The sequence below is a fragment of the Leucoraja erinacea genome, chromosome 8 (assembly GCF_028641065.1).
Source record: "Leucoraja erinacea ecotype New England chromosome 8, Leri_hhj_1, whole genome shotgun sequence".
Taxonomy (NCBI): domain Eukaryota; kingdom Metazoa; phylum Chordata; class Chondrichthyes; order Rajiformes; family Rajidae; genus Leucoraja; species Leucoraja erinaceus.
Window position 1 is genome coordinate 29205176 of NC_073384.1, and position 26114 is coordinate 29231289.

At 41.7% G+C, this 26114-nt stretch overlaps 1 protein-coding gene across 2 annotated transcripts in view; it reads right to left on the minus strand.

Annotated features, from left to right (window-relative positions):
* Positions 1-26114, minus strand: part of sdccag8 (SHH signaling and ciliogenesis regulator sdccag8) — a 347356-nt gene that overhangs the window by 102869 nt on the left and 218373 nt on the right. Inside the window, exon 15 of one of the 2 annotated variants that reach the window (XM_055639311.1) lies at positions 6694-6802. In XM_055639311.1, the coding sequence (XP_055495286.1) occupies positions 6694-6802 (109 nt within the window). Of the gene's footprint in view, positions 1-6693; positions 6803-20896; positions 22459-26114 lie in introns of those variants that run through there. The other variant, XM_055639312.1, reaches the window with a different exon arrangement.

The window sequence follows — 26114 nt, forward strand, 5'->3', positions numbered from 1 at the left end:
AAGATGCTGATCCCCTTACTGTTTCCGTAGAATTAGAGGGAAAAAAGAGAAAATGTTGGAAGAAGTTGAAACAGAATATAATTGACTAATGATTGTGGAGTAAAGGCTTCAAATTTTATTAGATGTACTAGAGTAGACCAAGTGGGACCCGTTGGGCCCCGTTCCCCAAACGCAATATTCCACCAAACTTCGCAGTGCGGTAGTGGGTTCCCGTTGTGAGGCCAGAGATCCCCGTTGTGACGCAAGTCACGGCAACGCTCACCCAACTGCGCAGACGCGCTGGCAACTGGGAACGCAATTGCAACGGTTTTAAAGTTTAAAATGGCAATAACGTAAAATTTAAGATCAATGTGAATGCATCTCACTCTCCCTCTTCAGTCACCTATTCCACATCTCCATTATCCTCCCTCTCCCCTCCCTCCACCAACCCTCCTCTGCTTCCTCCACTCATCCCCTTCCTCCCCTCCTCTCTCTTCACCCTCCCCTCCTCCATTACCTCGCATACTCCTCCCCTTCTCTTCACCGTCGCTCTTCATTCCCCTCTCCTCCTCTCCTCCCCACTCCCTTCTTCACCTCTCCCTCCATCTCCTTTCCCCTACCCTCAGTCACTCCCTCCCTCTCTCCATAACCACTCTCTCCTCACTAGAAACATAGAAAATAGGTGCAGGAATAGGCCATTCGGCCCTTCGAGCCTGCACCGCCATTCAATATGATCATGGCTGATCATCCAACTCAGTATCCTGTACCTGCCTTCTCTCCATACCCCCTGATCCCTTTAGCCACAAGGACCACATCTAATTCCTCTCCCTCAATCCCCCCAGTCTCTCTCTTCACCTCCCCAGGATCTCGATGCAAACCACCGCCGGCCCCGTTTGCTCCACAACGTTGGCGATGAAGTTGTACTTGAGGCAGGGGCTGTCGGGGGGGATGGGCCAAGCGGCCTGGAGCTGGGGGAGGAGGAGGGAGAGGCCGAGGCTGCGGCCTAGTCCTTGCCCCAGATCCCGCTCCTCTCCCTACCCACGGGCCTGGAGCAGCAGCGCCGCGGCCCCCAGACTTCGCTGCAGCGCCTAGCGGGGAAACTTTCAGTTACTTTTTAAATCCGCACGCATGGATAACCTCAGTCACTCCCTCCCTCCATAACCCCTCTCCCCTCCCTACCCCCCTCCTCTGCCTCTATCCCCCTGCTCCCCCACTCCTCACCTCCCCCCATCTCTCTCCCTACTCCCCCCCCCCCCCCCATCCCCAACGTAGAAAATCGTGATTTATTTTTTAAATGGACAAAAATCAAGTTTTTTCTTTAGAAACCTAAACACAATGTTAGTTGTTAATGAAAAAGGAAGAATTTGATTAAAACAGAGTTTTTTTGAAAAATCGCGATTTTTAATGTAAATGAGATTTGGGATCCCATTGTGACGTAACGGGCAGGGAATCGAAAAGTGATTTTTGTAAAAGTGTTTTTTGTAAAGTTTAAAGTGTGAATAAGTTGTAAAATATAACGTCGATCTGAACGAAACTTGCCACAGCACACTTAGGACAATGGTAAGGTGGGCCAAACGTTGTAGCGCTATCGTGTACCGTTTTGCCGTAGTTTCGGGATCACACTCACATGCACGCATACAATCAAACAAGATGAAAGTTTTAGTAATATATATAGATGTTCATGAAATAGCCACTGATATGACTGAAAACTCTTGATAAAGGAAATAATGAAGTATTTCTCAATATTGAGATAAATTGTAACTGAGACTGAGATGCTGAAATTGCTACAAAACAACTAGTGAGTAATCAGATTTCATAAAATTCATCTTTCCAGAAGATGATTTCCATTAATTTACAATTATTGTGTTTCGTGCTGTATTCTAACCTCTAAAATACTTAATGGCAAACCAACTATTGATGTTTTAAAATAATATTTTTTGGTCTTTTATCCATCTGTGTTTCTGAAAAATTCTGAAAATTTCTTCCTGATTAGATGTTAGCCTGAGTATATTTCTCAAATAACTGAGTGTATTTCTTCATATAATTTTGAAGTTTGAGACCACAGTATAAACTCTTAGAAACATAGAAAATAGGTGCAGGAGTACGCTATTCGGCCCTTCGAGCCTGCACCGCCATTCAATATGATCATGGCTGATCATCTAACTCAGTATCCCGTACCTGCCTTCTCTCCATACCCCCTGATCCCTCTAGCCACAAGGGCCACATCTAACTCCCTCTTAAATATAGCCAATGAACTGGCCTCAACTACCTTCTGTGGCAGAGAGTTCCAGAGATTCACCACTCTCTGCGTGAAAAATGTTTTTCTCATCTCGGTTCTAAAGGATTTCACCTCTATCCTTAAGCTGTGACCCCTTGTCCTGGACATCCCCAACATCGGGAACAATCTTCCTGCATCTTGCCTGTCCAATCCCTTAAGAATTTTGTAAGTTACTATAAGATCCCCCCTCAATCTCCTAAATTCTAGCGAGTACAATCCGAGTCTATCCAGTCTTTCTTCATAAGAAAGTCCTGACATCCCAGGAATCAGTCTGGTGAACCTTCTCTGCACTCCCTCTATGGCAATAATGTCCTTCCTCAGATTTGGAGACCAAACCTGTATGCAATACTCCTGGTGTGGTCTCACCAAGACCCTGTACAACTGCAGCAGAAACTCTTCTGAGGTTATTAATCACAAACTACTTCTTATTCTGACTACACCTCAGCATTGCTCTCCTTGCGAACTAGAGCACCAATTTCTCGCAGATCTTCAGTAGTTATTCTACGAAATGTGCTGGCTGAAACCATGGTGAGCTGGAGCAGGCAGATTCAGTTACTCCAGTCACTTCCATTGTTAGTTACAATGCTTCAATGTATTACCTAAACGATTTCAAGATTTTTATCCTCAAAGGATTCCAATCCCATCTATAGTTCTGAAGAATGAATTAAAGAAAGAAATGTGTTGGAAGGGGTTGGAACACAATAGAACAAACTAACAATCCTGGAGTAAAATCTTTAAATATTACTTCAAAAAATACCTTTGGTAAATAGTCTGTATGTTTAATTATGTTAAATATTTAACATTTTGAATTATTTAGGGCACGATTAATTAAAACAAATCTTTGAATAGATTGTGAAAAGCATTCAAACTCTAACCACTCTGATTTAGCCTGTGTGCTTTGCTTATCCCAATATTTCTTAATGTGAGGTTTGCCAGTTATCATTGTTCAGGCCCGGCACACTTTGTGTGGGCAATTAGGTTGGAAGTTGATTTTGTTCACCTAGTAGAACCACTCCATGATGCATAGTGGTGGAGTATCTCAGCGTGTCAGGTAGCATCTCTGAAGAACATGGATAGGTGATGTTTCAGGTTGGGACCCTTCTTCAAGATTCAAGATTCAAAAATTTTATTGTCATTGTGCAGTGTACAAGTACAGAGACAACGAAATGCAGTTAGCATCTCACCCAGAAGTGCGAACACAGAATGATGGAACAGTAAATATATATATATGTATGTACAGTAACAGTAGTGCAATTTCGGGGAAGGGAGATCCGTCACTGGGGAAAGGGGGGGGGGATGACTGGCAATCACCAAGGCATAGAGTTATGTAGGGTAACAACTGCAGGGAAGAAGCTGTTCCCGAACCTGCTGGTCCAGGAACGGAGAGACCTGTAGTGACTCCCATATGGGAGGAGGGTAAACAATCTGTGGTTGGAGTGAGAGCAGTCCTTGGCGATGCTGCGCGCCCTTCGCAGGCATTGCCTGCTCTGGACAGCCTCAATGGAGAGAGTGAGGAACCAGTGATGCATTGGGTAGTTTTCACCACCCTCTGCAGTGCTTTCCGGTCGGAGACAGAGCAGTTGCCATACCATACTGTGATACAGTTAGTAAGGATGCTCTCGATGGCGCAGTGGTAGAAGTTCACCAGAATCTGAGGAGACAGATGGACCTTCTTTGGTCTCCTCAGGAAAAAGAGATGACCGGAAGGAGGATCCCAACCCGAAACATCACCTATCCATGTTCTCCTGAGATGCTGTCTGACATGCTGAGTTACTCCAGAATTTGGTATCTTTTTTAGTAAACCAGCATCTGCAGTTCTGTGTGTCTCTATAATCTAGCATCCTGTTTACTTTGCAGCCTCTTATGGGTTACAAACAATATATGCAGGAAAACCAATACATCTAGTTCTCTTTTAATTTATGCAATGGTAATATATGCAACTGTAAACTAGACTTTTAATTTGTGTGGGATGGGTCTACCACCACTGATCAGCCCAGCTGCAGATTTCATTGAGATTGTGTGATAAAGTTTTGAACATTTCACTCTGTCCTATATCAGCTGCAATTTAACCACTTTAGGCGCTGAAAGTAGGTCACTCATATATGTCAGGAGCAATGTAGAATTCACTGAGTACATCTTTTAATATTTCTCCATTTAAATCTTGCCTTATTTATAAAAGTTAATTATTATTTCACAGACATGTTGTTTTCTCAATACTCCTGAGATTAATTTGCAATGGAGCTTAATGCAAGAGTCAAGCTTTGTTCAGTTATATTGCTCTCCTACTCTGCATCCTTCAGGCCCTATGAAACTGGGAGCCAAAGTGATTGGTTAGACATATTACATATGTAATGAAACCTTTACAATGCAAAATATTTTTGGATGAGATTTGCAAGCTTATAGTCACAGAAAATCAAAGAGACAACAAACTAATACAAACAGATAAAGACACAAAATGCTGGAATGCTGGCAGCATCGTTTAGTTTAAAATAGAGATACAGCGTGAAAACAAGCCCTTCGGCCCACCGAGTCCGCGCTGACCAACAATCACCCGTAAACTACTTCTATCCTGCACATTAGTGGGAATTTACAGAAGCTAATTAACCTACAAACCTGCACATTTTTGGAATATGGGAGGAAACCAAAGCATCTGGGGTATATACACATGGTCACTGGGGAAACATGCACACTCTGTACAGACAGCACAGGATCGAACCCAGGTCTCTGGCGGTGTAAGGCGGCTACTTTATCGCCGGAACCCTTCAGACAGATTATGGATCTGCCACATATTCTAGGGATAGTAGAAACATTGAAGCAAACAAAGATTACATAGTCTCCTGAGGTTTTCATGTCAATCAGTGCCTGATCTGTGACCTGTCTCCATATCTTTTTCTCTTTATCCCTGAATACAGGGAGAAAGAAAAAAATGAGAAAAATCCGATTATCCACAATACTTTACGAATCTGGAGACAAGTGAAATCAATCTTTAAACTGAGAAATTTATCTCTTCTTTCACCAATTGCTAATAATCCTTTGTTCAAACCATCTATTTTAGACAAAACGTTCACATATTGGGAAAGGTTAGGAATCAAAAAACTCAGAGATCTTTATGAGATGGGAACTCTTCTCTCATTTCAAGAATTACAGTCGAAATATCACCTGAAAGGTAATCAATATTTCAGATACCTTCAAATTTGGAGACTATCTGAAAACATATACCCAAGACTACCAATCTTTGTTGCCAGACATACTAGACAAATGTATGAATCGAAATTCTGAGTCAAACAAGTTAATATCATATCGATATAACACCCTTTTAAATATAGAAATCCCATCGTCAGAAGTAATTAGAAGAGCTTGGGAAGATGAACTTGGTCTAAAAATTCTAAAAGACAGATGGGAAGAAAACCTTCTATATATTCACAATTGCTCGATTAACATTAGGCATTCGTTAATTCAATTTAAAATACTGCACAGACTCTACTATTCAAAGTCTAAACTGAATAAGATCTTTCCAAATGTATCTCCTATTTGTGATAAATGTCTTCTCCAGGAAGCAACTATAACACATTCCTTTGCCTCTTGTATAAAGTTATATAATTTTTGGAGAGGAATTTTTGAAATGTTTTCAAAAACACTAAAAGCAAAATTGGACTCCGACACGGAATTGATTATTATAGGAACGTCAGAGGCCTGATAACGGCAAAAAAACTAATACTCAAATTTTGGAAACATACATCTGTCCCTACTCTTAAAATGTGGATTACAAACATGACTGAGACGCTACATCTTGAAAATATTAGACTTGTCTTAGCAGAAAAACCAGATCATTTTTCGAAGACATGGACACCATTCGTTGATTTATTACAAGGATAGTATGGTACAACACAACTTTGGCGTTAAATCTAATTACGGGTTGGGTGAAGGGTGGGGAGGGATGCGAGGCAGGTATATCACCACTTTTTTCTTTCTTTCTCTTTTTGTCTTTTTATTTTTCTTATATTTTCTATTCCTTTCTCCTTTCTTTTATTTAGTCACTCTTTGGCTACACCACTTTGGTAGTCTAGGGGTTCTATCTTTGCACATTTCACTTTTTCTCTCTCTTGCTTTTTCTCCTTTCTTTTCTTCTAACTATAGCTAAAAGTTAAAATTGAAGATGTACAATAACTGTATTATGCCATGCCGTTGGTTATATTTTTGTACGTTTGCTTCTAACAAATAAAAATATTTAAAAAATAAATAAAATAAAAAAATCCCTGAATACATTAATCAGTAATCTATCAATCTCAGATTTAAAGAAAATTAAACTTTGATGATTTATGATCAACGTAAACAAATTTAAGATTGATAGCAATACTGAGATGGTTAGAAACTACTTTTACTAATATCAATGATTACAAAACATGAGTTTATGCAAAACCAGAAATAATTCCTACCTGTTTTTTTCTGTGATCTTTTGTAGCTTTTGACTTAAAGTGCGACATTCGGTTTTTAATTTGTTTGTGAGAGCACTCTGAGAGCTGAGTAGCGCCTCCAGTTCATTCACTAGTATAAAGAAGGAAAGATTACATTAAGCAGAGATTTCAGCAGAGATTACATTTTGTAATTAATTTTCTCTCTGAATTATATTCCCACATCACAATCTCTCTACCCTCTGAAGATAAAATATGAAAAGTTTGCAACAATCCTGTACAGACAGTGTTTGATATTTTCTAAGCAAAGTCAAATGTGGGTCCCTTGAAGGCAGACATGGGTGAAATTATTATGGGCAACAAGGAAATGGCAGAAGAGTTGAATAGGTACTTCGGATCTGTCTTCACTAAGGAAGACACAAACAATCTCCCAGATGTACTAGAGGACAGAGGATCTAAGGGGGTAGAGGAACTGAAAGAAATTTTCATTAGGCGAGAAATAGTATTGGGTAGGCAAATGGGACTGAAGGATGATAAATCCCCTGGGCCTGATGGTCTGCATCCCAGGGTCCTCAGGGAGGGAGCACTAAAATAGTGGACGCATTGGTAATCATTTTCCAATGTTCAATACATTCAGGATCAGTTCCTGTGGATTGGAGGATAGCTAATGTTATCCCACTTTCAAGAAAGGAGTGAGAGGGAAAACGGGGATTTACAGACCAGTTAGCCTGACTTCGGTGGTGGGAAAGATGCTGGAGTCAATTATTAAAGAGGTAATAATGGGGCATTTGGATAGCAGTAAAAGGATTAGTCCAAGTCAACATGGATTTATGAAAGGGAAATCATGCTTGAAGGGGTGCCAGTGGATGTAGTGTATTCTAGACTTTCAGAAAGCCTTTGATAAGGTCCCGCATGGGGGACTGGTGACTAAAATTAGAGCACCTGGTATTGGGGGTAGGGTGTTGACATGGATAGAAAATTGGTTGGCAGACCGGAAGCAATGAGTAGGAGTGAACGGGTCCTTTTCAGAATGGCAGGCAGTAGTGAGTGGAGTGCCGCAAGGCTCGGTGTTAGGGCCGCAACTGTTTACCATATATATTAATGATTTGGAAGAGGGAATTTGGAGCAACACTTGCAAGTTTGCAGATGACACAAAGCTGGGTGGCCGTGTGAACTGTGAAGAGGATGTTAGGAGGTTGCAGGGTGACCTGGACAGGTTGAGTGAGTGGGCAGATGCGTGGCAGATGCAGTATAATATAGATAAATGTGAGGTTATCCACTTTGGCGGCAAAAACAAGGGGACAGATTATTATCTCAATGGGGTTAGGTTAGGTAAGGGGGAGGTGCAGCGAGACCTGGGCGTCCTTGTACACCGGTCACTGAAAGTTGGCTTACAGGTACAGCAGGCAGTGAAGAAAGCTAATGGAATGTTGGCCTTCATAACAAGAGGATTTCAGTATTGGAGTAAAGAGGTTCTTCTGCAGTTGTATAGGGCTCTGGTGAGACCACATCTGGAGTATTGTGTACAGTTTTGATCTCCTAATTTGAGGAAGGACATCCTTGTGATTGAGGCAGTGTAGCGTAGGTTCACGAGATTGATCCCTGGGATGGCGGGACTGTCATATGAGGAAAGATTGAAAAGACTAGGCTTGTATTCTCTGGAGTTTAGAAGGATGAGGGGGAATCTTATAGAAACGTATAAAATTACTAGACTAAGTGGGACCCGTTGGGTCCCAGCATCACACAGGAGGGCTGGTAATCGTACGCAATATTCCACCTCTCCACCAATTCTAATATTGGTGGCCAGTTGGGGGGGGGGGGGGGGGGGGGGCTTTCTGGAGCGCTAGTATGGGTGTTGTGGGCTGAAGGGACTGGTTTCCAGAGGGCTAGTATGCAAATTGTGCGCCAAATGGATTCTTGGGCTGGCGTCTCAGTCAATCAAGCCTGTTGTGTTGGCAACTCACTCACTCACGGCTGGTGGGCTGGTAGTTGACTCGCGGCTAATCCTTGAAATTCTATTTCAAGCAGGGTATAAGGCCACCAAATTCAAGTGCAGTTTCTTACCACTTCTAGCAGGGTGTAAGGCCACCAAATTCAAGTGCAGTTTCATACCATTTGAAGTAGGGTGCAAAGCCACTAAAGACAGCGAGTCGTGACCTCTCCCTCCTCCATCTTGCCTTTCAATTTCAAGCCAAAGCACCCAAGCCACCACTTGCAGTAAGTAATGCATTTGAACTTCAAGCCATTGCACCCAAGCCACCATCTGCAGTAAGTAGTGCTTTTCAACTTCAAGCCACACTCAAGCCATCATTTGCAGTAAGTAGTGCCTTTCAACTTCATGCCACCATTTGCAGTAAATGGTGTCTTTCAACTTCAAGCCAAAGCACCCAAGCCACCATTTGCAGTAAGTAGTGCCTCTCAACTTCATGCCACCATTTGCAGTAAGTAGGAGTCTTTCAACTTCACTCCTATGCACCCATGCCACAATTTGCAGTAAGTAGTGCCTCTCAACTTCAAGCCAGGGGGGGGGGGGGGGGGGGGGGGGGGAGGAGAGCTTTGGAGCGCTAGTATGAACCATTTTAAAACCAATAGACATTTTTTTTGCAAGCTTTAGAACCAATAGACATTTTTTTGCAAGCTTTAGAACCAATAGACATTTTTTGCAAGCTTTAGAACCAATAGACATTTTTTTGCAAGCTTTAGAACCAATAGTCACTTTTTTTGCAAGCTTTAGAACCAATAGAGACATTTTTTGCAAGCTTTAGAACCAATAGACATTATTTTGCAAGCTTTAGAACCAATAGAGACACTTTTTTTGCAAGCTTTAGAACCAATAGAGACACTTTTTTTGCAAGCTTTAGAACCAATAGACACTTTTTTGCAAGCTTTAGAACCAATAGACACAAGCTTTTTTTGCAAGCTTTAGAACCAATAGACATTTTTTTGCAAGCTTCAGAACCAATAGACATTTTTTTGCAAGCTTTAGAACCAATAGACATTTTTTGCAAGCGCTTTAGAACCAATAGACACTTTTTGCAAGCTTTAGAACCAATAGACATTTTTTTGCAAGTTTTAGAACCAATAGACACTTTTTTTTTGCATGCTTTAGAACCAATAGACACATTCTGCAAGCATTTTAGAACCACATTTGAGTAGTCATGTGTTCAGTGTTATTCACAGCTCAGAGAAACGTGACCCTCTGCCTTCCTCCATCTTGAAGAGTAAGTGAGGCACACCACTTCCTGGTTTTATAGTCCCTCCCCCCCCCCTGCGGCCAGCGGGGGCAGCAGAGAGAATGGGGAATTTTGTAAAAACATTAATATCTCTGTCATTTTTAATCAACGGGAAAAATCCTCGGCACACATGCGGCGGAGGGGGGGGGGGGGGGGGGGGCTCTGAGCAAGGTGGCCAAAAATGACAGCCGTAGGTGGCGGCGTTCTCTCGGAAATCGCAGCACAGATGGCCAAAACCGATCAAGAACAGACTTTTAGTAATATAGATAGATAAAAGGACTGGACAAGCTAGATGCAGGTAAAATGTTCCCAATGTTGGGCAAGTCCAGAACCAGGGGCCACAGTCTTAGAATAATGGGGAGGTCATTTAAGACTGAGGTGAGAAAAATAATTTTCACCCAGAGAGTTGTGAATTTATGGAATTTCCTGCCACAGAGGGCAGTGGAGGCCAAGTCATTGGATGGATTTAAGAGAGGGTTAGATAGAGCTCTAGGGGCTAGTGGAGTCAAGGGATATGGGGAGAAGGCTGGCACGGGTTATTGATAGAGGACGATCAGCCATGATCACAATGAATGGCGGTGCTGGCACGAAGGGTCGAATGGCCTCCTCCTGCACCTATTTTCTATGTTTCTAATCATAATGACAATGCTAATCCATTCATTTTAATGGTTGTGTGTTGGCATTATCATTTAGCTTCTATAACGCTACATTAATTAGAAAGCTGCCACTCTTCGTGTTTTAATTAGATTATGATAGTTTTATTCCTATCTTTCCAGTTCTGATGAAGGATCATTAACCTGAAACCAACTCTGTGGCCTTCTCCACAAATCTTCTGAAGAGCCCTCGTATTTTTTTGCTTTTATTTCTAATTTCCAGCTTCGTCATTTGATTGTTTATATCCTGAAAAGTTATATATGGATAATCTTTATGGAAAACAGTGGCACAGTGGTAGAGCTGCTGCTTTACAATGCCACAGACCTAGGTTCGATCCTGACTACGGGTGTTGTCTGTACGTCATTTGTACCTTCTCCTTGTGATTGCATGGGTTTTCTCTGGGTGCTCCGGTTTCCTCCCATATTCCAACAGGAAGATTGATATTTAAAGAAAAATAATTTAAAATTACTGTGAACATTTTCTCCAAAGTTTACTTTCAAGTTGCATCACACCCCTGACAAGCCCATGACATCTATGTAATTTTTTGTGAAATAATTAACACCAATTCCAGTTTTTCAGGATACACAACACATAATATAGTAAAATATATGTTGCCTGCGTCCTGACTGTAAAGCTGCTTGTTAAATTTCTTCTTCCACAAATGTTTTAATTGATTTAGTTTTCCCTCTTTTCTATGCTTTTTTTCTACATTATTCATGATCAGCTTTGTCCACTGCTATCAGGCTTCTGAACAGTCCTTCCATAAGCTAGGGCACTGTTTGATTCAACTCTACCCCTTTAAGAACTTTGGACTCAGTAACTGATGTAACTTTGTATCTTCCCCTTTGCTCTATCTATTGCACTTGAGTTTGAACTGATTGTATCTATGTATATCTGATCTGTTTTGATAGCATGCAAAACATAGCTTTTCACTGTATCTCGGTGCATGTGGTAATAATAAACCCAAATAAATGGATATAAACCACAAGCAGTAATGGCCCAACATCAATCCCTGAGGCACACCACTAGTCACAGGCCTCTAGTATGAAAAACAGCCTTCCACCATCTGCCTCAGCTTCATTCCATAAAGCCAATTCTCTCCAGAACCCATGCAATCTAATGATCCAACCAGATCAGCTTACCATGCGGAATCTTATCAAATGCCTTGCTGAAGTCTATATAAACAACCTCTTTGCCCTTCCCAATTTCCTAAGAGTAGATCCAGCTTTGTCCCCGCTACACATTGCCTAAGGAAACTTTCCTGAACACATTTCACAAACTCCACCTCATACAAGCCCTTGGCACAATGATAGTCCCAGTCTATATTGGGAAAGTTAAAATCCCCCACTATGACTACCTTAATAGTAGAGCCAAGATTTTGCCATAAATGCCATGTGCCTTTTTTGATGATTTCACCAAGATAATGCCTTTTTCACGATTGAGTGCCTAAATCAGCCTTTTTTGCCGTTTTGCTAAAAGGCCGTGCTATTTTCTCTAGTTGTACCGTGATTACAATGACATTTTCTATGTTAACACGTTAATATTAATATTATTATTAATGTGTTAACATAGTATAAATTACAAGAAAATTTCCACCACCAGGGTGAAACCGGGGGTGCCACCATCGGTCGTTCATTCGTTCGTGCCCGCTGGTTCAGTCTTCTCCAAGATCTATTTATGAAAGAACTGCAGATGCTGGAAAAATCGAAGGTGTGCTCTGTTTGCCTTCATCGGTCGTGGTATTGAATATAAGAATCAGGGAGTTTTGTCGCAGTTTTATAAAACTTTAGTTAGGTTACATTTGGAGTATTATGTGCAGTTCTGGTCATCCTATTAGAGGAAGAATGTGAGGACTTTGGAGAGGGTGCAGGAGAGGTTTACCAGAACATGGCCTGGATTAGAGGGTATTAACTGTAAGGAAAGGTTGGACAAACCTGGATTGTTTTCTCTGGAGCATATGAGACTGAGAAAAGGCCTGACAGAAGTTGATAAACATTTGAAAGCCAGTCAGGAGCTTTTTCTCACCATGGAAATGTCAAATACTAGAGGGCATAGTTTTAAAGTTAGAGGGTGAAATGTTAACAAAAATGTATAAGGCAAGATTTTTGCTCAGAGTGGTTGGAACACACTGCCAGAACTGGTGGCAGAATCAGATCTAATTGTGGGGTTTAAGAGGCTTTTCATTAGGCATGTGAATATACACGGAATGGAGGGATATGGATTACATATAGGAAGAAAGGATTATTTTAATTTGGTATTATGTTCAGCACGGATATTACATGCTGCCCTATACGGTTCCATATTCTTTGTTTTTATGCCTCAGTGCTGGACATCTCCATGTTGTTGGGACAGATTATAACCTTAGGTATGCTCCCTTAAAAATATTATGCATCCTCTCCAAGATATCCTTTACACTGGCTCAGTTTATTTAATAAAAGTGTATTAATGTTCATCATTGCCACAACATATTCAATCTGGGCCTGCATAAATTCAATACGTCTATAACTTGAGGATCTTTGAGTTTCAAATTAAATGTGGAGTTCTACACACCAAATTTCTGATATCTTTAAATACTCTCTTTGGAACTTCCCCCAATAAAACCAAATAATTTTAATATTGACTCAAAATGTAATGGAAAACCATAAACAAAACCAGACTAAAAATATGCATCTCTCTTAACAAAATAAAAATTACTTTGCTGATCTCTGAAAAGCGTTGCTTCACTATTTAAACAGTAGATATAGATGGAACATAAGTCACACTATCTCAACCCGAAGCAGTAATACATCACTAACATAGGATTTATTTAACATGGCAGCCTTCTGGTTCTCGTATGCACATCAATCGCATCAATGTGTCCTCTCACAGTCTGCTCATTTCTGTCAATGACTGTAAGCAATTGTGTTTAAAAAAAGTCAAACAGAATGTGGGGTGAGCCAGACTGAATCCACTTGGGATCAAGATTATTGGAAATCTTTTGAACCCTTCAGATTTACCCGTTAGCAAAAATATAACATACAGTATTAAAGTACAGCTGCCGATTATTTGAACGGTGTTCAGGAGACAGCTAAATAGCACACAACTCGGGGCACATTATTCCTGAAATTTATTATTTATTGCATTGAAATAAAAATGACATAAAAGGTGAAGAGACAAATTATTTCTGCAATTAACTGAGGTTACTTATCTGATGCATAAAACCATTGCTCTGCCAAGCATTTTTGAGCCAACATAAATGTTTGCTATAAATGCACATCCCTACAACTATCTCCTTTTCATTGTAAATGCATCTTGTTCCTTTTATCAAATGCTCTTTAAAACCTTTATTAAATCTTGCTTTTTCATGTTGGACCTCTTCTCTACCCACACGGACTCCCGACTTTGTAAAGCACTCTGGACACTTTAATACACAAGAGTTGTGTAAAGAAATTATGATTGTGTTTAAATGTACTGTGCCAGCCATACAACTTCCAAATCAGATTTTATCTGCTTTTTAGGTAACATTTTAATAAAAAATTCACTTGTATTACAATCTGAAATAAGGAACAAATGGCACAAAAATAATGATTAAAAACTTGTAGATGGTGTTAAAAAAAACAAATCTTGAACAAGCTCACAATCTGGTAGGGGAAATGGTAAATTGTACCACATACAAATATTTCAGTTAAACATAGCATAACATTCTCAAATGCATACTGCTTCAGGGTGGTGGGTGTATGGAACGAGCTGCCAGATAAGGTAGTGGATGTAGTGTACCTGGAGTTTCAGAAAGCATTTGATAAGGTCCCACATAGGAAATTAGTTGGCAAAATTAGGGCACATGGTATTGGGGGTAGAGTGCTGACGGATAGAAAATTGGTTGGTAGACAGGAAACAAAGAGTAGGGATTAACGGGTCTCTTTCAGAATGGCAGGCAGTGACTAGTGGAGTACTGCAAGGCTCGGTGCTGGGACCGCAGCTATTTACAATGTACATCAATGATCTAGATGAAGGGTTTCAAAGTAACATTAGCAAATTTTCAGATGACACAAAGCTGGATGGCAGTGTGAACTGTGAGGAGGATGCTATGAAAATGCAGGGTGACTTAGACAGGTTAGGTGAGTGGGCAGATGCATGGCAGATGCAGTTTAATGTGGATAAATGTGAGGTTATCCACTTTGGTAGCAAAAACAGGAAGGCAGATTACTATCTAAATGGTGTCAAGTTGGGAAAAGGGGAAGTACAACAGGATCCGGGGGTCCTTGTTCATCAGTCAATGAAAGTAAGCATGCAGGTACAGAGGAGGTAGTTGAGGCAGTGAAGAAAGGCAGGCAGTGAAGAAAGCGAATGGCATGTTGGCCTTTATAACAAGAGGAGTTGAGTATAGGAGCAAAGAGGTCCTCCTGTAGTTGTATAGGGCCCTAGTGAGACCACACCTGGAGTATTGTGTGCAGTTTTGGTCCCCTAATTTGTGGACGGATATTCTTGCTATTGAGGGCGTGCAGCGTAGGTTTACAAGGTTAATTCCTGGGATGGCGGGACTGTCATATGCTGAGAGAATGCAGCGGCAGGGCTTGTATACTCTGGAGTTTAGAAGGATGAGAGGGAATCTTATTGAAACATATAAGATTAAAACCGAAATTAGGGGTTTTGACACACTAGAGGCAGAAATCATGTTCCCGATGTTGGGCGAGTCCAGAACCAGGGGCAACAGTTTAAGAATAAGCAGTAAGCTATTTAGAACGAAGATGAGGAAACACTTTTTCTCACAGAGAGTTGTGAGTCTGTGGAATTCTCTGTCTCAGAGGCCGGTTCTCTGGATACTTTCAAGAGAGAGCTAGATAGGGCTCTTAAAGATAGCAGAGTCAGGGGAAATGGGGAGAAGGCAGGAATGGGGTACTGATTGGGGATGATCAGCCATGATCACATTGAATGGCGATGCTGGCTCAAAGGGCCGAATGGCCTACTCCTGCACCTATTGTCTATTATAGTTGAAGTAGGGACTATTGGAGGAACTACTGGACGGACTATTGCTTTTTCTAGGCAGAGACTATTGTAACGTTAAAAAACAATTAGACAGATGCAGGTCTGAAGAAGGGTTTTGGCCCGAAAAGTCGCCTATTCCCTTCGCTCCATAGATGCTGTTGCACCTGCTGAGTTTCTCCAGCATTTTTGTGTACCTTAGACAGATACATGGATAGGGCAGGTTTGAGGAATATGGGACAAACGCAGGCAGATGTTAGACAAGTGATGGGACATGTTGGTTGATGTGGGCAAGTTGGGCCGAAGGGCCTGTTTCCATGCTGTATGTCTATATAACTCTATGACATATAGAATTTCTATGCTGGGAACTTTGTTCTGTGAGTCATATGTATTGCAAACCATCAATTATTTGCATAAAATTCTGAAAACATTAGGAAGTAACTGCTGAAATCTTTTTGGTGTATAAAACGTTTATCCCTCACAAAAAAAGGATCCAAGCTGGAGTAACTTATCAGGTCAGGCAGCATCATTGGAGAATGTGGATAGGTGACATTTCGGGCCAGGACCCTTCTTCAGACTCCACAAAGTGCTGGAATAACTCAGTGGGTTCACAAAGTGCTGGAGTAACTCAGAGATTGAAGAAGGGTCTCCACCACAATTGTCATCAAACTATGTTCTCCAGAGATACTGCCTGACCCACTGAGTTACTCCAGCACTGTGTCTTTTTTTGATTAACCAGCATCTGCAGTTCTTTGTTTCTACATTTATTCACCACATATTATCTTAATCTTCCACTCTCCATCATTCCAAAGGTCTTAGTGCAGCTTGGTGATGCAATAGCTCTGCTATCTGGGTTTGATTCTGACCTCAAGTGCTGTCTGTGTTGAGTTTGCTGAGCGATTTTCCACTAGGTGTTCTAATTTCCTCCACAGCCCAAATTTGTGCTGATGTTAGATTTACTGTAAATTATTCTGTATTGTAGGTAAATGCTGAATTAATCAAAGGAGAGTTTTGGGACAGGTGTGAGAGAATAAATTGTAGGATTAAAGGAAACGAGAAGTGGGATTGACAGGATTGCTCTGGATGAGAGCTGGCTCACAACTGATCTGACAACAGGTCTCAAAAGGGTCTCGACCCAAAACGTCACCCATTCCATCTCTTCAGAGATGCTGCCTGTCCCACTGAGTTACTCCAGCATTTTGTGCCTATCACAACAGCTGGGCCAGGTAGCCTCCTCTGTGTTGCAATAAGTAAGCTGTATAAATTAAAACAACACCACTCAAATAAACGTCATGAAAATAATTTGATTTCTTATATCCTTGAATTTTTAACTAAAGTATTATCAAGAACATAGCGAAATATGCAGATTGTAAATAGGCCCTTCAGCCCAACTTGCCCATGCCGACCAAGATGCCTCATCTACACCAGTTCCACCTGCCCATGTTTGACGTATATCACTCTAAACCTTTCCTATCCTATCCATTTATCTGTCCAAATGTCTTTTAAAGTTGTTAGAGTACCTGCCTCAACTACCTCCTCTGGCAGCTTGTTCCATATATCCATCATCCTCTGTGTTAAAAAGGTGCCCATCTTTTCTCTCATCTATGCCCTGCTCATTCTTGATTCCCATACTCTGGGTAAGGCTGTGTATCTACCCCATCTATATCACTCATGATCTTATATACCTCTATAAGATCACCCCTTATCCTCCTGCACTCCAACCCAATATCTCCCTACAGCACAGGCACTCAAGTCCTGGCAATTCTTTGCACTCTCCAGTTTAACATAATCTTTCCTATAGCAGGGTGACCAACACTGAACACAATACTCTAAATGTGGCCTCACCAATGTCTTGTGCAACTATCACGTAATGTCCCAACTTCTGTACTCAATATTCTGACTGATGAAGGCCAATATGGCAAAATTTTACTTCGGAGTCACGTGAGTGACTACGTGAAGAAGCCCGCTAGGACGCATGCGTGTCATTGCGCTACACGCATTTGCAAACGTCAGACGCGGTGGAAGGACAGGGGTCAGAAGCATGGATGTAAAGCTTCAGAAAGCCTTGAAGTTATTAACTTCAGGAATAACCGCCTTTGCCCGGACGGTGGACACCACGGCCATGTCCCAAGACCAACAGGACGCGCTGGCACTGCTATGCAATACACAGCATGAACTGAACAGCATAAGAAAAAGTGCCATACAGCCAACACTGAACCCAAAATTTGCGGGGCTGTGCAAGCCTGGAGTCACCAAACCGTCCATCCTACTGTTCGGAGGCAACTTATCAAAGCAGGTGAAGGAGCTGGACGAGGAAGCCAAAACTCTGGGGTTGATTAAAGGACCAACCCACCCTGCAAAAACCTACCATAACCTACGACAACACCCCTACACACCCACTGGCAAAACTGGTGAAAGTTCGAGGGCTCGGCACTCTAGACACGAGTCTTTTTTAGGCCATGGTCCAGGCCGACCCTCCTGGAAGATGCGGGGAACCCCAACAACAGCAGCAACCACCACGAAGAGCCAACCACCAGTACAGCAATGAAAGACCTTCAAGAAGAAGTAGTACTGCCACTGGTAACAATGGAGGTAGGTAGGTCTGGTTCCCCAAATAATATGCAAAGTATGGAGGTTGGGGGAAGACTGTTGGTTTTTTAATGCATGGAGCATGCTAACATCCGATACTTACGTCTTAAGCAGTATCCAGGGATATGCCATAGAGTTTATACACCAAAACAGCCCTCCAGTTCAACACAAACCAAACCGAGAATTTGTGCTCTCTGACAGGGAAAAAACAGAAGCACAAGTTGAACTGGAGCGACTTTACATAAAAGGTGTAATTCAGACAACGCAACACGAACTATTAGAATTCGTGTCCAATATATTTACTAAAACCAAAAAAGATGGTGGTTGTCGCATCATCATAGATCTGACAAAATTGAATACATTCGTACAATATATTCACTTTAAAATGGAAACCTTTGTTACTGCTAAACAACTAATTTCCAAAGGGTACTTCATGGCTAGCATCGATTTAAAAGATGCATACTATTCAGTACCCATACGAGGTGACCACAGATGTTACTTAAAATTTAACTGGATGGGACAACTGTGGCAATATACAGCACTGCCAAATGGGCTAACATCAGCCCCCAGCCTGTTCACAAAAATCTTAAAACCAGCCCTAGCGTTTCTACGCAAACGCAAACATATGGTTATGGCATACCTGGATGACATACTCATTGTGGGCATAACTTTGGAATTGGCCATACTAACTGTAACAGCCACGAATCGGTTGTTTGAAAAACTGGGATTTATCATCCATCCAATTAAATCTAAACTAACACCGTCCACCACGATGGACTACTTGGGATTCACCATTGATTCAGTTCACATGAAGGTGACACTACCCAAGGGAAAGGCCAGAGAAATAATAGAGGTTTGTAGCAACCTCATTGACATCACTAATCCATCCATCAGATTGGTAGCCAAAGCAATTGGTAAAATGGTGGCAGCTTTCCCAGCCACACAATTTGGACCCTTGCATTACCAAAACTTGCAGAGGGCTAAAATTCAAGCTCTAAAAATCAATGCAGGTCACTTTAACAGACCTATGAGACTACCAATCCAAGCCAAAACGGAGCTAATATGGTGGATCGATAACATCTGGCTTTGCTCCAACCCATCATTGTCAGTAACCCTTCGATGGTGCTACAAACGGATGCCAGTGCACTAGGGTGGGGAGCCACCAATACCATCACCAGCTGTGGAGGTAGATGGACAGTGCAGGAGGCATCCTTCTTACTGACATTGGGTATAAATTACTTGGAAATGTTGGGTGCATTTCATGGACTTAAGTCATATTGTACAAAAATACACCACCAGCATGTTAGATTACAAATAGACAATACCACTGTGGTAGCATATATCAACCACATGGGCGGCAATAAATCGATATCATGTGACAATCCCGCTAATTCAATTTGGCAATGGTGCATCCAGAGAAATATTTGGATATCAGCCACTTACCTACCAGGGAAACTAAATTTAGTGGCAGACACCAGGTCACGCAAATTTAACGAAAACACCGAATGGATGTTAAATAAAACAGTATAACAATTCAAAAATTCTGGAACGAAATATTTGAAATGTTTACAAAATTATTTAAAACAAAACTACTACCCAAAGTAGAATGGATCATTTTTGGAATATCGGAAGGTAACCCAGAATTAAATATGTTTCAAAGGAACTTACTTAATTATGGGCTAATAATGGGAAAAAAGCTCATACTTAAATTTTGGAAAAATGCTCCAATACCAACAACAAAAATGTGGATTTCAAACATGTTCGAAACACTACACTTGGAAGAGATCATAGAAACATAGAACATAGAAACATAGAAATTAGGTGCAGGAGTAGGCCATTCGGCCCTTCGAGCCTGCACCGCCATTCAATATGATCATGGCTGATCATCCAACTCTGTATCCCGTACCTGCCTTCTCTCCATACCCTCTGATCCCCTTAGCCACAAGGGCCACATCTAACTCCCTCTTAAATATAGCCAATGAACTGGCCTCAACTACCCTCTGTGGCAGAGAGTTCCAGAGATTCACCACTCACTGTGTGAAAAAAGTTCTTCTCATCTCGGTTTTAAAGGTTTTCCCCTTATTCTTAAGCTGTGACCCCTTGTCCTGGACTTCCCTAACATCGGGAACAATCTTCCTGCATCTAGCCTGTCCAACCCCTTAAGAATTTTGTAAGTTTCTATAAGATCCCCTCTCAATCTTCTAAATTCTAGAGAGTATAAACCAAGTCTATCCAGTCTTTCTTCATAAGACAGTCCTGACATCCCAGGAATCAGTCTGGTGAACCTTCTCTGCACTCCCTCTATGGCAATAATGTCCTTCCTCAGATTTGGAGACCAAAACTGTACGCAATACTCCAGGTGCGGTCTCACCAAGACCCTGTACAACTGCAGTAGAACCTCCCTGCTCCTATACTCAAATCCTTTACTCAAATCCATAAGGTAGTGCACCTTGGAAATCCTCTCCTCCAAAAGGGTTGCGCTTTAGCCAATGAGTAGACAGAAATCAGTAGATTTTTAGATCCTTAGGGAATTGAGGGATAAAGAATTATTGCAGCAAAGTGACACTGAGGTGAAAATTCAGTCATGATCTTACTGAATGACAAATCAAGCAGGAGTGGATGGAATAATCTTTGGATTTATTTATTATGTTCAAAGTATAGTGAACAACAATGAAACGTGACTATTTTATTCAAATATAGAATTATCAGAACAAAAGAAATACAAAGCACTTCCTTTTTACTCCTTCAACACTCACACAATAGTAACATCATTGTCAGTATGATGCCCTCTTCACACATTCACCTTGAATATTATAATTATGAAAATGTCACGTTAGAAAATATGCAAAAATATGCAATGCGAAAACTAATAGTAAATATTTTAATAAAGAAAATACAAAATTGATTCCTTATAAAATATTCAGGAGCTTTCCTCTGCACACACCTCTTTTCCCAGTATTCTTCACTGTTTCTAGGGCTCTGTTATTTTTCTAACCATAAATTTCTATAATGATATTCTCCTTTTTTCTTTTGGAGTTTCACGTTCCTACATTTCCTGACATCCTTTACTGCCATTCACCATATTACAGACATCATACCGTCAAAAAAACCACATGGGAACTGAGATAGATAATACAGTAAACCTTCATTATAATGGGCCATAGGGGGAGGAATGGTGTCCATTATTGCCGATTGTCTGCTAGAATTGAACAAGGGATTATCATTATAATAGTAATAGAAAAAAACAACTCCAGTTGTTGGTTAATACTCAAAAAACACAAAATGCTGGAGTAAAGGGCCTGTCCCACTTGGGCGTCAGTTACGCGACATCCTAAAAATTGGTTGGTGCGTCGTGACGCGCTCATGGCGCGTGGTGAGGATGGTGGCGTATGCAGTGACGTGCGGTGACGAGCGGCGCCCCAGGATTTTGGAGTGTTCAAACTCCTCGCGTGCCACCTGCGTGACGTATCCCTTGCGCACGCTGACGTACTGATGGCATACGCTGACGTACCGACAGCATACGTGTAGCGCATGGTGACGCATGGTTACGCACGGTGACGCACGAACATTGCCTATGCTAACTTATTATGCTTCACAGTGCGTCAACGTCCGTAACTATGCGCCGCCCGTGCGCCATCGGCGCGCCATTTGCGCATCTTCTGAGCGCCGCACCACGTGCCCACCTGGGTATAAAGCGTGCGTAGTTTTGAAAATTTTTCACTGGGAAAATCCTTGCCACGGAGATCGGACTAAGTACAAACGACATTACAAATGGAGCAGGGAAAAGAAGCAGGGCCCTCAAGAGCACTTGGCGTGCGACTGTCGTACTACTAGACAATTTTCGCGGGACAGTCGCACGTCCTGTCACGTAAATGACGCGCAAATGACGCCCAAGTGGGAGAGCCCTTTACTCATCAGGTCAGACAGCATCTCTGGAGAACATGGATAGGTGACGTTTCTTCAGACTCTCGGTCTGGAACTGGGCCTGGAATCCAGGTGAGTTGATGGCTCGGGCCTGCTGGAATCTGGGGAGGAGACGAGGATCGACGGAGTGTAAGTAACGGTCGACGGTGGCGGCAGCTTAGAAGTGGCCAAGGAAGCTGTGTGGGCCGGTGTGGGCAGCAATAGGTCCGCCTGGTAGCGGCCGGGGAGGCTGTGTGGTCTGGCATCAACTTCTCGGCCTGGAAGTGGCCCGAGTGGTGGTGCAGGCCAGGCATGGCGTTAGCAGCCCGGCCTGGAACAGCCAGGGAAACAGTGCAAGCCGGGGTGGCATCGGCAGCCCGGCCTGGAAGGGGTCATGGTGGCAGTGCAAGCTGGGTGTTGTAATAGCAGTCATCGATAGGTCAATCAGCTGTAACCAAAAGAGGTCCGTTAAAATGAGGGTTTACTGTGACTGCATATTATTCATTCTCTGCATGTATGAAAAATAGTTATGAGGATTAATAGCCTTCTGTTTAAATTTTATTTTAAATAAACTTCTCTTAAATTTATCCTGACATTTATAATATTCAGGTTCACTTAATCTCCATCTCATTTGACTTTTCATTTGACTTTGCCAGACACCTTGTCCAACAATCAGTGTCGCAGTGCTAAATTTTTAGTTGCCTGAGCTGTCAAACAAGGGCGTCATTGCAGGTTTTACTTTGGCGGGGGGGGGGGGGGGGGGGGGGGGGGGGGGGGGGGGGGGGGAGGCAAGCTAGTCTCCCAAGAGGGTCAAACAAGATCAAGAGGGTCAAACAAGATTATAGCCTATCACTACATCCCTGTGTATAATTAGTACAATAAAACATATCATACTTAATTTCATAATGTGACAAAATATTGCATGGTTGCACGCAATAATTAGCATGAAATATAATTATCAAGCAAGTAAAGAAAAAGACGGTAATCATGTATTTTTACAGAGATCCCGGCCCGCCCTGACTCTCCCGCAGCTCTGGGCCTTCACACACATGCTCACACACACTCTCACACCCATTCTCACACACACACTCACGCCCACCCACACAAATCGGTAATTTTTTATTCGAAGCCAGTTGCGATGCCAGTTGAAGGTGGTTGCCGGAGGTTGCAGGTAGTGGAAGGTAAGACCTTCCACTACCTGCAACCTCCGGCAACCACCCTCAACTAGCATTGCAACTGGCTTCGACTAAAAAATCACCAATTTTTAAAACGGCAACCTATTTTTAGTCGCAGCTGGTTTTGAATTTTTTTAAATAATCGCTGGAACATAGAAGAAGCGGAATGGACTTTCGACCATTAGGGAGACTGATAAAAACCTCCGGGAATCGCACGGAAACCTTGGGTGGGATGCAAAGTCTCCAGAGGTTTCCGTTCAGGTTTCGTAAGTGGGACAGGGGCATTACTTAGCAAGAACTATTGTAAGTGTACTGCAGAATAGGACATTGCCATAGAAAATCATTTATAATATTTACATGATTTGGAATTAGAGTTTGGGTGGGAATCTAAGATATTGTTAAATGCCATTATGGTGAAATATCATCAATCACTACCATCAGTGATTATTTTATAAAGTGCATAAAGTGCTGGGAGTTAGGAAGCAATTCATGCAGTGTCTGTGAAGGGAGAAACAGAATTAATGCTTTAGGGCAATGAACATTGATATGTTTTAACGATCAGTTATATTGATGAGAACGCAGCACTCCAAAATATTATTTTTATTTTTCTCTGTACAGACTTCTGATCGGACAATTTTCTTATATAATTTCAGACTTCCAACAACAATGGTATTTGGCTGTTTTGCGTTTAAATATTTTTAATTGCATTAAAATAATTTAATTGCATTCAACAAAGAAGACATATTTGAGTCACATCAGTTCACTGCTAACATAACTGTGGTTTCTTTGGCAGCTTTATTAGCAATAGATTGCTAATTGATATATTAGTTTTCTCTCCCATTGGTTCTGAAACCTAGTATCTACACTTCTTGTGGGTTCAGAGTCTAATGACGATTGTCAGTTAAATTGATTATAGCCCAAGTAGCTGTCTTGAAACTGAAATGATTCCAGAATATACATAATAAAAAGCATAATGCTTAATATTCAGTCACATAGTGACTTACCTTTTCGAATAGTATATAGATGTATGAATGATTAATCTGGAAACATAAATTTGCATCACAAAACTACCAGGTTATTTCAAAAACCCATCTGGTTCACTAATTTTCTTCAGAAAAGGATATCTGTTATCTAGTTGGCCTGGCGTATATGTGATGAGACCCACAGCAACGTGGCTTACTCTTACCTGTCCTCTGAATGGCCCAGCCAGCACTAACATCCCTTGGTGTACCAGAGCAGCTCAGTGTGTGTTGCAACCGCAACAAACCGGACATGTGGTGATTCAATGCTGCAGTTATCTGTAAAAATTGGCAGCAGAAAGGGCACGAGACCACAGACTGCGGAAAGCATGTGTTGCAACCTGTGTAGGGAAGCAGGCCACCTCTACAGGATCTTCCCTAAATGAGTCTGCACCTTTACACAGATGATGAGATAGTGGCAACATAAGCCCCAGAAATGTAGATACACCCCTTACCACCACCAAGTTCCCAGCAGAAACTGAGACCAGAATGAGTAAAGATAGCCCAACCATCTCAGGCTCCCAAACTCCAGGCATGAGACCCTAGCCTCCTCTTCACGAGGAAGAGTTGATGAAAAAGGGAGTTAGGAAAGGCCAAGAAGGGGTCTGGCAGATGATGGTAAAGTGAGAAAAGCCACCGAAGACATCAGGGAATATAGTGAAGGAAATCTACCATCCTTACCCAGTCTGATCTGCATGTGACTCCAAACCCACACTATGAAGTTGACTCATATGTCTCCTTGGTTCAGGGACAATAAATACAGCCTTACCAGCAATATCTAGATTGCAAGAAATATTAAGCAAAACCAAAAATTGGAAGTTAATGTTTCTGAACAGATCCCAAGTTATTTTATAAAACCATGTATTAAATGGTGTTGTTCTTTATACCAGCTAAATGTCATAGCTATGAAAAATTAATTGACCTGAAAGCTTATCTCTGTTTCTTTCTCCACAGGTGCTGCCTGTCTTGTTAAATATTTCTAACATTTTCTATTTTTATATGGCTGACGTAGATGCATAACCAGTTCTGCCAATATTCTGATATATTTCACTAAAGATTTTATTTTGTAAATATTGTTTCCTCATCAATGACTGAGGTATGATATAGAAAACACCGAACAACTTCCAACGCCAGACCAAAGCAGTCAAGTACCATGAGTGAACCTAAAAACTTAAATACAAGATGTTACAATCAGCTAAAATCACCCATAACACTGCTCAACCTCATCATGTTCATGGAAGGATATCTGCCATCTATTACCCATCTGCATATGTGACCTGAAACTCAGTGCGTTGCAGATGCCCACAACTGGCCTCTGCACTCCATATCAAGTGCAATCGCTAAGATCAAAAGCACATTCCAGCTGCAGAACTCTGGATAGCCTAAATAATGTCTCTTCACTCCAGGTGGAGCTGCTCATGTGCACCAACAGCTGAAGCAACAGATATGTACCCACTGCTGAAGCAGCAGGTATGCCCGGCGAGATCCTGTGACCAAGCCTGTGGCCTGAAACACATTTCTCTGCTGTTGTCTGATTTTCTCTTTAGAGCAGGAAGAAGACTGCAAATCAGAGGGGATGCAGAAGATCAGAGATGGAAAGGACAGGGGACTGAGATAATGAGAAATTAGAGTTGATGGGGGAAAGGAATACACAAATAGCATGTGGCTAGACTGCTCCAAATGTGTATTCATGATTCACCAAACATTCAATCTGTGATACTAAACAAAAGTGAATATTTATTAGACTACTGATAAAATCGCATGCCTGAAAATGATTCAATAATATGATGTTACATCTTTGTAATTATCTGCACATTTGTTTTATGTAATGTATATGTGCAACTGATTAACTAGACTACTAAAGTAGAGTGCCAGACTGTGCCAAAACAAAAGAGCCCAGGTACAATTAC